Source organism: Drosophila yakuba, chromosome 3L (genome assembly GCF_016746365.2).
Source record: "Drosophila yakuba strain Tai18E2 chromosome 3L, Prin_Dyak_Tai18E2_2.1, whole genome shotgun sequence".
NCBI classification, from domain to species: domain Eukaryota; kingdom Metazoa; phylum Arthropoda; class Insecta; order Diptera; family Drosophilidae; genus Drosophila; species Drosophila yakuba.
Window position 1 is genome coordinate 22,505,750 of NC_052529.2, and position 13,943 is coordinate 22,519,692.

Sequence of the window (13,943 nt, forward strand, 5' to 3'; positions counted from 1 at the left end):
GAGTTTTTCTTCGTTACACTTCAAATTGTCAAATGAAATGTTTAGAAATATATATCACAATTTGTAAAAAGTTTTTAATGCGTTTTTCTTTTGAATAAATTCAACAGTTAACATTATAAAATGAGTGAAAGGAGTCGATAGAGTATTGTATTGCATTTACTGAGGACTGATAAAAATTTGTTTTGATTCTTGGCTATCCAAATTAGGTAGACGCGTCTGATAAATTTAAATTCGAGCATTCGGGTTAGAGACCTATTTCGCTAAAAAGATTGTGTGATTTAAAGATAAATACGCGCTTTTTCGTCAGTAGAGGCTTGAAAAGTTTCGTTCGTATATACACAGAGCAATGAAAAAGAAGGTTAAGCAGGGATTAACATTTCTGTTGCCATATAAGAGTGGGCTGTGTTGGAGTGGGCCAGGTTTGGACCAAAGTCTAGGGAGCTACTATGCAGAATTTCAATCTTTTTACATTTATTCATTTCGTAGTTTAACATCTGTACTTATCGTATGTATATTTTGCTGTGTAATACTCATCGTTTGACATCGTAATGCAACTGGCTTGTTGGGCTGTGTGGCCGAACTCCAATTCCCGAAAAAAGCGTTCTTATTCCGATCTTATTGGTTTGATCTATGCAATCTTGTCTGGACCTAAATCGGTTAATGGGCCAATCTAAATCATACGCACTCTGGCGTAAAATGCCATTCCAAGCTGTTTGCCCGTGGGACACTGATTCTGATTTAAAAAATTACATTAAATATTACACACATGTACTAAACATACGCCTATTGTTAGCCTAAACTCAACATCAAAATACATATTTCTGTTCCAGTGTACACATAAGAAGTTTCTTCGGTTATTCGAGGGTTGCGTTGTAGCTAATACTAAACTTTAAGCATGATTAAAGTTTATATTAATTAGTGTATTCAATGCTTGCTTTTCCTTTGTTTTTTGTCTTATTTTGTGTTGTGTCATCGAGAGTTGTGCTGTAGTTTTTGTTGTGGTCGCTTTTGCGCATTTCACCTAATTACAAAATCTGCTCGTCCAGTGCCTCACTGCTGTCCCTTGGCTCCTTTTTGCCCACGGCTATTAGGTAGTCATCCTGATCGCCGTATTCTTCGTCGGTCATGTCACTCTCCTCTGGCTCCGCCTCCACCACTAGCTTTTCTCTAAACGCCTCCACTCACGCACTCAGTTCGCCGAACTTGAGCTGGCGCCGGTTGGAGGCACTCCGATGGCTGCTACCGATCTTGCGTCGCTTCCGTTTCGCGTCCCTCTGGAAAGCGACGTTACCGGGATCGTCAGCCAATTGCGGATACTTGTGTATGCTGTGGATATCGATTCCGTTCCAGCCGTCGACGTCACCGTGCTGGACGAGCTCCTCCTTCTCCTCCTCGGTCCAGTCGCCACGCCCTTGGAAGCCGGCAGCTACCAGCTGCTTCTCCAACTCCCAAGCACGCTCCACTGCCCGCTTGTGAGCATGCTTTAGGATGCGATGGCGCTCCTGCTCGGGATCAACGCCGTATTTGATAATGACAACGGCGTCGGGACCGTGCAGGCGCAACTCCTTAGCGGCGCTGCCTCCGTGATCGCTGATTTCATGCGTTGATATGTTGAACATGCCGCCAAGGCGACGCAGCTCTTCGTTGTCGTCGCGCAGCTTCAGGACATTGTCCTTTACGAAGTAAAATACGTCTTGGTCGTGGATGCTGAAGTGCAGGTCAAGGAAGTACGAGTTGTTAAACACGCTGCTCACCACGTCCTGGACCACGCTGTTTGACCCGTCGACAACGCTAACCAACGCCCGTCCGCCAATCCTCGAGAGAAGCACACCTTCGCCGAATACACCACGTCGGTAACTGACACGCGGCAGCAAGTTGCGCATCTTTGGCTCCATTTTCAGCAGCGGCTTGGGCACAAAGTCAAAGTCACTGAACTTCTCGCTCGTTTTTTCCACGATACACTCCAGGCCGGAGATCACCCCGAAGTCAGGGGCCAACGTGTTTGACTTGATGGAGGCTTGCGGCGTGTATTGGGCCAGTTTGGTGTAGCGGCTGCTTTGCATGTTGTTCAGATCATATCCGAATAACTGAAGCCAGGAATCCAGGTCGATCATATAGTTCTGAGGCGTGTTCGGGTTGATGGGGTCGTTGTTGTGGTAGCGGTAGATAAACACATCCGTAGGGTGTGACATCTCAGTGGCAAGGGTCTCCCACAGCGGAGTCATCCATTGGCCAACGTGCGGGTCGTACTGCCGCTGCTCGGTGTACACCAGTTTGGTGTGTGGGTCGATCAATCCGCCGTGAAAATCGATAGGCACAAAGAAGTCCGGCTTAGTGTCCTTAATAATTCGGCCGAAGGGCGTTCGTTTCATTTCCTTGACAATGCCGCCATTCTGATCAAAGAAGGCTAGTGGCGAGCCGTTCTGGTCGGTGGCTACGTAGTAGCGCTGGTCCTCATGCTCCAGAGCGATGAGCATGTCGCGGTCATCGTAGAACAGCTTCATGGTGCGGCTGAGCTTGGGGAAGTGAACGTGGGTCACGAGGTGAGGAGTGCGAGGATTGGCGTAGTAGTACTGCGTGGTGTTGCCCTTGTTGTCGTGCCAGGCCACCAGGCGGCTGCGGTCGTCGTAGTAGTACCAGCTCTGGAACCGTTCCCTTTCGAATGAGTGAATCAATTGTCCGCGGTTGTTATACCGATACTTTTGTTCGCCGCGCTTGACAACGAAGCCGCGGGCATCGTAGTTGTTGAACTCCACATCTCCTACCTTGATCACCCGGTCTCCGATGTCGTAGCCCAGGTTGAACTTCTCGCCCTGGTCAACCACGCCAACAGTGTTGCCGTTCTCGTCGAACAGATACTTCCAGTTGTTGGTGCCCAGGACCTCAACCACATGTCCGTCGGCATTGTAGTTAATCTTATCGAATGCCGTCGATCTACCGAATGTCGTCTTTTGCGACTTGATACGGTTGCGGAGATCATAGTCCAATTCCAAGCGGAAGACATCAATGTTCTTCACGTTCATTAGCACGCTCTTAACCCGACCGTGCTGGTCGTAGTCCACGATGGCAAAGAACTGTTTGGCAGAGTCCTGAATAACTGTTCGGTTAAAAGCGTTTCGCGTGATCTTCAGGTCCTGCACGACCTCCAATTGTCCCAAGTTTTGGCTGTACTTGTACCGCGTGGTTGGCAGCTCCTTATCGTCGATGGCCATCTCGATTCCGCTGAGTCGGGCGTTTCCGTCGTAAGCATACTTGTAGTGCGCTGAGGCCAGTGAGTTCTTAGATCCAAAGCGCAATTTCTCGTCCTTCAGAATACCGGCATGGTATTTAAACTCTCGGCGCAACTCGAAGCCCGGCTCCTGCACCTCCACAGACTTTACTAAGCTAGTTGTATCCTGGTATGTATAGTGGGTGCTGGATAAACCCGCAAGGATGGTCTCCAGTCGTCCGGCAGTGTCATGTACGAATGCCACCTGCAAATATTAAGAATATTTAATTTTTATTCGGAAAAGAAATTTGACGAAAATTCAAGGCTAATTTCAAAATAACATTTATACTATGTATTTTCATAAATTAATTATAAAGGCTTTAAAATAGACTATCATTTGCATTATCTACGTTTGATTTACTCACCTTGCCGGACTGGTGCGGGTGGATTTTGGCCAAGATCTGACCTTCGTCATTATATAGAATCTCGAAGGGGTGTCGGTTGATTGGGGAATAGTATTGGTACTTGAAGAAACCAAGAGAAGTTTGTAGGGAGAATGCGTGAATATGACCACGAGGTGTCGTCAGACTCTGAAGGGCCCCCGCGTCGTCGTACTGCAGGAGATAGTCAGAGCGTCTAGGCGTAGTCACCTTCAGCGGTAACGAGCCAAACATGTCCTTGAATGCGTAGACCATTGTTGAGCCATCACCGTACTTGATCTCGTTCAGACGGCCATTGCGGTCGAAAGAGTACGCTTCCTGCAGGACACCCCACTTCCAACTGACCAGACGTCCGAATCGATCGTATTCCAAGTCCACATCCGCGTAGTCGCCGGACTGCGGACGGAAGCTGATGGGGCGGGAAGTGCGATCGTAGGTCACGTTAAGTAGCTCCTGCTTGTCGTCCACCATAACGACCACCGACTGGGTTTCGCGGTCGTACTCCAAGGTCAGGACGTTATCTCCGTTCACACGCAACTTTCGTCCAACCTCGGTTACGGGACGTGGCGGTCCCTTGCTCTGCTTACCCGCTTGCAAGGGCTGCTGCCGGCGTACAAAGTAGCGCCACTCGAATCTGTTGGCCAAGTCGCCGGCAATCTCGGTCCGTTGCTTAGCCGGGACCGGGTAGCTCTCGCCAAGCAGTGGACTTTGTTCTGCAAGAATAGTATACGGTGCCACCTCCATCTGCAGGTTGTGGCCCCATGGAGTGATGCTTGTGGTGGAGCCGTCCATGTCGACGGTGGTGCGCGACTCGGCGGCTCCGTTGCGCACGGTAACGGTGGAACCTTGGATCAGCAGAGACATTTCCTTCTGGGCGTTCTCCGAAACCTTTACCTGGGCTCCCTTTACGCTCAGGTCAAAGCTTAGCTCGATGACACGACCGGTGGGAGTTACTGCGGAAGTGAGGCGACCAAACTCATCGTAGTTGTACACGTAGGAACGTCCGGTGGAGTCCAGCTTAGTTCGCAGCAGACCGGTGGGGCCGTGATATTCGTAGGTCACATTGTAGTTGTCTGGAGTGCTCAGCTCGTGCAACATTTTCATTCTGGTCATGCGCAGACGGCACTTTTGACCCTTCGTGTTTTCGATCGAATTGACCTGCGAGGTATAATCACGAAGCAGGAACACCTTGTTGCCCGCCGCGTCTGTTACGGTGCTCAGTTTTCCATTGGAGGTGTTAACGTTGTAGGTGAACACGTAGGTCGTCTCTCCGGTCAAGATGTTGCGTGTGGACACGTGCTGCCCGAATCGGTTGAAAATGTAAATCTCCTGCATGTCAGGTGCATAGATCTCATATTCGCGTGACGGACTTGCCTCTGGGATGCTCGACATAACGGAGCGGATACGGTAGTTGGCTTGGTCCGCGATGTGTACATGGCTATCGGGTGTAACAGCCAAGGCAGCGATCGTGTTGAATTTGGCACTGGTGGCCAGGTAGTGTTCCGCCTCGAAACAGTCGCATCCGCGCTCCAGGCAGTTGCACTTAGACTCGGCACCAGCAAACGGAGCGATCCTTCCGTCCGTTCCGATCACGCGCACCCGATTTATTCGTTGTGAATCGCTTTCTGCCACGTACAGCTCACCGAGTGGCCCAAACGCGATAGACTGCGGCATCACCAGGGTGGCATGGGTTGCCAGATCCGTATCGTAGGCAGTAGAGGCTGTGGCGCAATGCAGGGGCCGGCCGGAGATGACGCGCACACGACCGTCTGGTGTCATGCGCAAGATCATGTGGTCATCGATTATGTGCAACGTGTTGTCCATCGGGGACACTGCCAGCTCAGTGGGCCAGCGAAGATGCATCTCCTCCAGCTTTAGGGTTCCCTCGCAGGGAATGGGCTTCCAGTGGGACTTGTGCATGTGGTTGCCGATCAGAGTGCTTACAATTCCATCCCGGTCCACCATACGGATATTAGTTCCGTCTGCGAAATACAAGATGTTGTCGCTCGAAATCGCAATGCCTTTTGGATACGCCAATTTTGCATCCTTGGCCAGTGCCCCATCGCCGCAGTGCGCTTCGTCACCAGGAAGACAGCGCTCCCCGGAGCCCACAACCGCTTCCCAGTTTAGTTCCGGCTGCGAGTAGTCGCTGGTGTCACGTACGCGAATGATTTGGTGTGACTCTGGATCCGAAACATAGAGAGTTCCGTCGAGCGGACTAAGGGCCATGTGGTAGCGGTAAGAGACCCGAGTCGCGTTCAGCTTGACCACAGTGCGGATGCTGCCGTCGGTCATGATGCGGCGAATGTAGTTGAAATCACCGACGAAAAGACTGCCGTCAGGAGCGGCGGCCAGAGCGACGGGTGCCAGGAGTCGCTGCTTTGTCGCCAGGCCGTCGCAGTCGGGACACTCAAGAGGCCGCTGGTGACCATCACCCATAGTGGTCAGGATGATTCGCGGCTTATTGCGCAGATATATGTTTGAGCCGTCGCCCTTTTGCAGGATTCCCTCGTGGAAGTTGTAGCGGTGATGGATGTCCAGGTTCCACCCGCCCACTTCCGAAATGGACATGTCGTGACCACTTAGCTTAGTTGTTTGAATGTCCCATACAATGTCAGTGCAGTCGGTGTACTGGTAGCCAACCTTCACCACGGCCGTGGTGACCCCATAGACGCGTTGCCGGTAGATGTTGAGTCGGTTCCAGGCGTACGTGAACTTAATGCCAGGATCCGCTTCAAATACTCGTTCAAAAAGTATTCCCTCGATTGTTATGCGGAGATGGATTAGATGCAGCGATGCCGGAATCACATCTGGCGTTAGCTGCAGTTTAATGGTGGACAGGTAGCCGGCTGCTCGCGATGAGTGGTAAACCAGGTTGAGGCCCGTTCCTGGGATCTGCAACGACTCCTGAATCACCTGAGACTCCGCCAGAATGGCGCTGCGATCGGGACAGGCTCCCTGGAATCCGTGCTTCCACGAGGCCAGCACCACTGGTTTCATAAGGTCGTAGTCGTGTGCAAAGCAGGTGTGCGTCGTAGTTACGGCTAATGCCTTCTCCTCGGACATACTCATGACGACCAAGTCTATAATGACGACCTCGTTCCATGGAACTTGCACGATGCGCGACTGCGGCCGGAAAGGTGCGCGTCCGAACTGCAGGGTCACGGCTCCACCGCCGTTAACCATTAAGTCGAACCATCCGTCATCTCGGGTCAGGGTGAAGCCCTCCAGGAGCGTGGTGGTGGAAACTCGCACACCAACCAGGCCCATGCCCAGAGATGTAACAACGCGGCCTCTGATCACCGCTGATCGACTGTTAAAAGGACAGAGAACATGGATTAGTCGGGTCTTGCTGGGATTGGGGCTTCTAGGGTATGTCTAGGTATAGATTAGCTAGGCTAGCAAGCAGTCAAACTGAGGATTTGTAACTACTTGAGCAGTAAATAAGTACAAATAATAAGAATTCACACGCACAGAACATAAGACTCGTTTGAACACATAAAGGTATTACAAGTTGAACAATATAGTATATATAGTATGTTATTTATGGCTCGTGTTTGTGACCTAGCATTGACCTAAGTACGAGTAGGAGAATGAGTTTTCCATAGCTTAGATTTATTACGTGGTAAACTTAAAACCCATTGTGTATTGGCCTGGTTGTCTGGATAATAAGTTTGGGCAATGAACTTAAAATAAACTACCAACTGAGCTTTAATTAAACAAGGATAGCTACACTGTGAACGAAATGATAATGACAATGGTAACTGTAATTGTAACGGTAATGATAATGACAATGGTAAAGTTTTCGAAATAATTTGCGAATGGAGCCAAGTTAACGAGACTTAAAGTATACAAAAGTGTACCAAACAACCATCGAGAATCATTAGTAGTATAGTAGTATAGTAGAGTAGTAGTTTTAGTATTATTTTAGTACCGCTTTTCGCTTGCTTACCTTGCATTGAAATAATTCCAAAAAATGCTGTTAGTATATGATATGTTTTTGTTATCGCGCAACAAAGAGTATGGGCAACAATATCGGTTACCGAGTAGCAAGAGCGTATAGCAGTCGTTGTTAATTCAAAGCGTTCGAAATTTTTTGACGCGTAGGTGGGTATTATAGTAGTGAGTATGTGCACAGTAAGTAGTGAGTGGTAGTATCGAGTAGAACAGGAGTAATTTAGTAGTAGGTGGCATGTATTATTTTAAACACGGTTTAGGGAGCGCGTGTGGAGAAGAAAAAAGAGCAGAGAGAAAATAATTGAATTAGCATGGTTGTCTATGGTCTAGTTAGCTAGAATGGGTGTGTTGATATTTGGCGCCACCAGATCGTTTGGGGACCCTAAACCTCAGCTCCGTTTCGATCACACCGAAATCGCGATGTTTAGGCAACTTAAATGTAACTAATCTGAATACTTAGGATGCTTAACGTATTTCTTAACTCAAATGCACTTAGCAGCTAACTTAGACTGTTTCTGTCTGGGTTCGATTTAACAAAGGACATATAGGGTTATTATTTACAAGATTTTAATGGGATATTTGGCATGTGGTGTGTTTGGATATGTTTTTATTTGAGGGATTTTTTTAGACGAGGGCACGAAAACGAAAAAGTAAATATTTAAACATAGAAAATTATTAATTATGCAAACTATTTGATTATTATTTTTTCGGTAGTATATGTATAACCGAGTATAACCAACTAGACTGTCAATATTTTACAATAGAAGATTTTTGCTTGTCCGCCAATTTTGGAAACTATACACAGCCTCAGCGGCTTCGATTCCAAATGGTAACTAACTGTCCAGGGCAAACTGGCTACCATGAAGCACCTACCTCTCATTAAAGGTTTCCAGCTTGGCGTAGTTCTGCAGGCTGCTCTCGTCAATGAGGAACTTCATCCGCTCAAAGAAAGAAGCAGTAATAGCTGGCGGCTGCTTTCTGAGCAGCACATCAATGGGCTTCGGAGCTGAAACACATAGTTGGGAGGTTTTGCATACGTGGCTAGCACAGCACTCGGGATCCTCGCAATCGACCAAGCCATCTAGGTTCAAAGATTGGCGTTAGAAAATCCGCTTATCTACTTGCTAAATCTGCTACTCACCCTTGTCGTTGTCCTTGCTGTCGCCACAGTTCAACTCCAGTGCGATTCCGCAGTCTGGTCCGTCCCAGCCTTCATAGCAGCGGCACTCCCATTGACCCTCGCCGCTTACACGGCACTGACCATGTCCGGCGCAGCTATTGGGACAGCCCTCGATGGTGCAGTGCTTACCGTTCCAGCCAGTAACACACAGGCAAGTACCGTTCTTGCACTGTCCATGCTCGTTACAGCGGACGTCGCACAACCGGGTGTTGCAGTACTCGCCACCCCACTCTGGGTCGCATGCACAAGCGTCCCCTTCACAACGTCCGTGCTGACCGCAGTCCAAGTCGCATAATTCCTTGGAACAGTCGTCCCCGCTCCACTTTGCCTCGCAGGTACAGGTCTGTGTGTCCAGGTCGAAGGTGCCGTGGCCGGAACAGTCTGGGAGGCACTGCAGCGCATCCTGGTCCATGGTAGCGCAGTCAGGTCCCTTCCAGCCCTTCTTGCAGATGCAAGTGCCGTCGGCGCAGAATCCATGGCCTGAGCAGTTCGGATGCGGACAGTCCACTGGGGAAAAAAAGCGAAAGAGTGTTAAAAAGCGTCAGGATGGAAAAGATCAAGGTGGATTTCGACAAAGAATCCTATGTCCTGGCGCTACCTTCTTCACAGAATTTGCCCTTGTAGCCGCGCATGCACTGGCATTTTCCACTAACACAGTGGCCGTGCCCACTGCAATCGGCCACCTCGCACTCGTCGTGACGCAGAGAGCACTCCTTGCCCTTCCAGCCCGGGTTACAGATGCACTCCCCGTTGGTGTACTCGCCATGTTGGGAGCACAGTACTGGGCAAACGCTTTCGCTGCAATCGTCGCCTCCGAAGCCGGGGTTGCACTGGCAGTGTCCCAGCAAGCACTGACCGTTGCCGGAGCAGCCGTTGGGACAATTTTGAGTCATATCCTCGGCTACGGCCGCGTAGAAGGTCAGCTCCTGTACGTCTCCGTCGTCGTTGTATAGGGAGACGAACCAGTGCCCCGGCTCCATATAGCGCGTCACCTCCCGCGTTATCGACAGCTGCACAGAATTAGGCCAAGCGAACGATCGAGCGAGTGATTGGTGCAGTGGGTAATGAATGAAACGGTGATGCATGAAAAAAATGACTAGAGTTAGTAACGATCACGATGGGGCCAATCGGATGCAAGCTACTTACGTGAGCGGCCCGGGCCGTTCGTGTGCTGGCACTAAATCCACTGAGCACTTCCTTAAAATGGTACTGCGTGTGAGTGGGTAGGGCGTTGCGTCGGCCGTATACACCGATGGAGGCGCCTCTCGGAATCGTGTAGTCAAACTTAACGTAGGCAGGTTCCGACTGGTAAAACTGCATGTTCCAGTAGCTATACGGCTGGATCTCCTTGGTCAGCTTCTGGCCGAGAGTAATCTGGCCAAAGGTTGTGCCGTCCGGTGGGAAACTGCGTGCGGGGAATGTTCGGGCCCCTGGATTCGAAAGCGGCGGCAAAGCGATGGCAATGTTTTCGAGAGTGCAACGAGGGGATGACAGAGATACAAAGAGGATTAGATTCTGGTTAGTCATTGATTAGGTATATTGTGATTTGCTACTGCTACACGATTTTGTACAGGTCTTAGTCTATCCTACTGGCGAGTCCCCCAATGTACTTTTCCCTGATAGGTTAGTAAATGGGAACAGGATTAATATACAGTTTTAAACCAGGCTGGTGCTGGATGCTGATGTGATGCCAATATAATATTTGATGCTTTGGGATAATTTGTACAAATGAGGACTTATGAGAAAAAAACTGGTTTAGTCATGTGACTACATGGACTAGGAGTTAACAGGCTGTACAGCTCTTAGTAGGGTTATTGAAACGCTGGTTAAGAAAAGCGGAGGTTAGCAACAAATGCATTGTGCACAATTCACCTTCCAGTATCAGTACTGGCATCACATCAGGGCATGCAAACGGTAAGCCACCAGCACCAACAGTGGGTTCAGTATAGGCAGCGATGTGGTTATCGATCTCAGTGCTAGGGAGGTTAGTAGCGGTGCTTCCAGAAGTTGTTAGCCCTTCATCTCTAACCCCGTCTTCCGCATCCTCCTCCTCGCTATGGAAGGGGTTTATAGGTGCCGAGATCGTGCTCGTCGTACTAGTGTAAGCTGGTGGGGCAGAGTCAATGTCAACGGTGTCATCCAGATAGATGGGCGCCGGAGGCGGGAGACAACTGCACGGACAGTCGGGCATGCGTGGTGGTGGCTCTTGAATACAACTGTCTGCCTGAGTATTCGGTTTTTCGTGGGTCAGGACCTCCTTGATGTAGTGTGGTCCTCCGCCCGTGGGCACTTCCACGTGTAATGTGTAAACGGAGTCACTGCCCTCGTCTGTAGCTATAGTCAGGTTCAGGAATATACGTTTGCCCGGCAGATCAACTCGCTCACTCACATACGGTTTAAGGGGCTCTAGTTGGGGTGCTTTTTCGTCACCTGTGTGATTTTCTTTCAGTACCTCGTTTTCACTCCTATTTATATGCTGATACGGTTCAATTTTTGGTGCCATATTTTCCTTTTCTGCCGTCTTGTAAATCTCCTCTTCGTGGGAAATGGGTAATCCATCTAGTTTGACTATATCGATATCCTCATAGTGTGAAGCATCACTCATCATCCGATCCGATTCAGATTGAATTGATTGTAGTGACTTCTTTCCATTTTGCTGACCTTCCTTACCTTGATACCAAAATGTGGATAAGTAATAGGCACAAGTGGAATAGAATTGGGATCAGGCTCAAGAAACATCACATACTTCTATAATGCTTTTTTTTTTTGTAAAAATTCAAAAGATCTATAGCTGAACTATAATACCTTGAAGTTATTTTTCAAGACAATTTTTCATTAAATAGCGTATTTTATAAATATTTTTAAATTTTAATTTAAAAAGTCATTATCGGTAAAAGTCCCTATGGTAAAAGCATTAATTGTAAACTTCTTGAGCCTGAACTCAATCGCAACTCTATACCACTAGCGGGGCTCGACTTCCAATGGATGCCGTCTTGATTTATACCTTGTGTTGGTGTCCCTGGCGAGGTCGGCTCCTTACTGTCTACCTCATAGTTGTCAGCTAAATCACGCTCATTATTGATATCATCAGTGGCAGGTTTCTCTGTCTGCAAGACCCCAGCATCGGTCCCTTTGATTTGAAAATCATGTTCAATGGCAGGCTGGTGTGAGACGGCGGCGAAAGAGCTTCGAGCTGCCTCTGGTGGGGTGGTGTTGATTTCAACAATGTCATCGGTGTCACTCCTTATAGTCGTCTCCGGCGTTCGGCCTGAGCTGCTGTTGTCACTTTGATTATCGTCATCAATAACAGCAGGCAATGTGCTGGTCTCCGACTCCGTCGCCAGCTCCATTGCCAACTCCTGCTCATCCTCCTGATGCTCAATGTGCTCCGCTTTCTCTGTTCCGTGGTCATATTTCCTCCTCTTGTTGACCAGTGTTTTAGCAGCGCTGCGTAAATTGCTGTTTAATGATTTGCCAAATTGTTGCCCCGTCTTGGTTCTAGGGATGGGCGAATGGGTGTTCTCCGGCGCAACTTCGTCTTCATAGACATAGTCGTAGCTGTCCGTGGTGTCCTCGCTCCTTTGGGTACCGTATACTCCATCCATTCGGTTCAAACTTTTATTGGTACTGCCTTGAACGTCTCTCAGACTTTTGGCTGGGGTAGTTGCCAAATACTTCCCAGCCGCCTGCTGGTTGAGGATTTTGCTTGTAATTAAGTCGCTGAAAGTTTCATCTGCAGCCACATCATCTTCGTCCTGCTCCTCCATTAAGCTTCGGCGATGTCGTCGTCCTTTTTCTCCTGCCCCACTGACTGACAGCTGCGTTGACATCGCTCTTCCTACAGGTAAACAAAGCGAACGAATCGAATGGTGCTTTGGGAGAGCCCTTGTGGTTAGGGCGCCTCATTGAAAGCCACCCCTAGTCACTTGCCTTTTTAAATTAAGCGTTAAGTGTGTTTTTATTTTAATCCTAGTAGTCTAGCTCTTAGCCGGTTAAAGAGGTCGTAGATTAGCGGCCGAAGAGGCCGGAGAAGAGTGGAAGAAAGCGGCTCCTAGCGGCTCGGAAAAGAGGAGCTCGAGCTGTGACACTAAAAACTTTCGACTGCCTTATTTTAACTGCTGCCTTCTTGCGTGCCTTGCTGTCAATTCAAAAAAGTAATTAATGCAATATTTTAGCCCGACAAATCCCAAAGAACGCGCTCAAGTTGAACTTTAATTGAAAGAAATGGGAAGGCGTTTGGAGGAATAATGAAAACGGCATTCGCATAATCCCCATTCGGCGTAGGCGTCTGTCTGTCAGGAGCAAACTTCGAGCTAAAAAATCCTACAAAAACAATAAACTTTTGTCTCCGCCGGAGGGCGCTAAGCGCTAAATACTCCGACGCCTTGGCTTTCTCTCAATCGTTCTCCCTGAGCTTCCCCCCTCGGTAGCTGCCTAGCAAAACTTGCGAAAACTCATTTAAAAATAATTAAAAGTTGTGCATAATTACCTCCATTATTGGCATTCGCCAGCGACGAGGACAGCGAAGGCGTTAGCGAGGATTGAGAGGAAGACGTGGCCGCTGAGGACGTGGCCTCCGCGGAGGCGGACGTCGACTGCAGTCCTTGGGCGGTGCCGCTGTTCGAGGTGGCCGTCGTCACAGTGGCCGCCGAAGATCCCCCGCCGGATCCCACGCCTGCTGTTCCGAGTCCCGATTGCCCCTGGGCCAGTCCGATTCCTTGTCCGTTCTTCGCGCGCACTGAGGAGTTGTGCAGCTTGGACAGGTCCGTGTTTGTGCTTTTGGCAGCTGTGACCTCAGAGGCCTCGTTGCCGACTAGAACGGAGCAGGGCGGCGACTGGTTCCATTTTATAACGCCGGTTGTGGTCAGCAGGATTAGCATAACCACGAAGGCAAGGAGCACCGAGATTGATCCTATGCCGAACCACGGCGAGGAGCAGCGCGCGACCAGGTCCTTGCGGAAGTTCATCGGCGCCGAGTAGTGGTGCGCGGGCAGTCCGTTCATGACGCTGCGAGGCGGCAGCACAGGACCCATGCAGCCCTGCGTGCTCCGCTCGTAGCCTTTCAGCGTATCCTTCGTGGGTGTGGAGCAGGCCGAACCGCTCTTGAAGTCGATGGGTGATCCCTTGTTGATGTCTGTAATGAAATGGGAATGGTGAA

At 49.4% G+C, this 13,943-nt stretch overlaps 1 protein-coding gene across 7 annotated transcripts in view; it reads right to left on the reverse strand.

Moving 5' to 3' along the window:
- Positions 1–454: 454 nt before the first annotated feature.
- Positions 455–13,943, reverse strand: part of LOC6535144 (teneurin-m) — a 114,776-nt gene continuing 101,287 nt past the window's right edge. For 2 of the 7 annotated variants that reach the window (XM_039374309.2, XM_039374307.2), the window contains 10 exons: positions 13,275–13,919; positions 11,790–12,623; positions 10,658–11,455; positions 9,932–10,215; positions 9,384–9,795; positions 8,747–9,292; positions 8,479–8,686; positions 7,601–7,627; positions 3,634–6,961; positions 455–3,473 (listed from right to left, as the gene is read on the reverse strand). In XM_039374309.2, coding sequence (XP_039230243.1) covers positions 1,182–3,473; positions 3,634–6,961; positions 7,601–7,627; positions 8,479–8,686; positions 8,747–9,292; positions 9,384–9,795; positions 9,932–10,215; positions 10,658–11,455; positions 11,790–12,623; positions 13,275–13,919 — 9,374 coding nt within the window. In that variant the 3' untranslated portion in view covers positions 455–1,181. The remainder of the gene's footprint in view (positions 3,474–3,633; positions 6,962–7,600; positions 7,628–8,478; positions 8,687–8,746; positions 9,293–9,383; positions 9,796–9,931; positions 10,216–10,657; positions 11,456–11,789; positions 12,624–13,274; positions 13,920–13,943) is intronic. The other 5 variants (XM_039374312.2, XM_002095770.4, XM_039374308.2 and 2 more) reach the window with 4 other exon arrangements.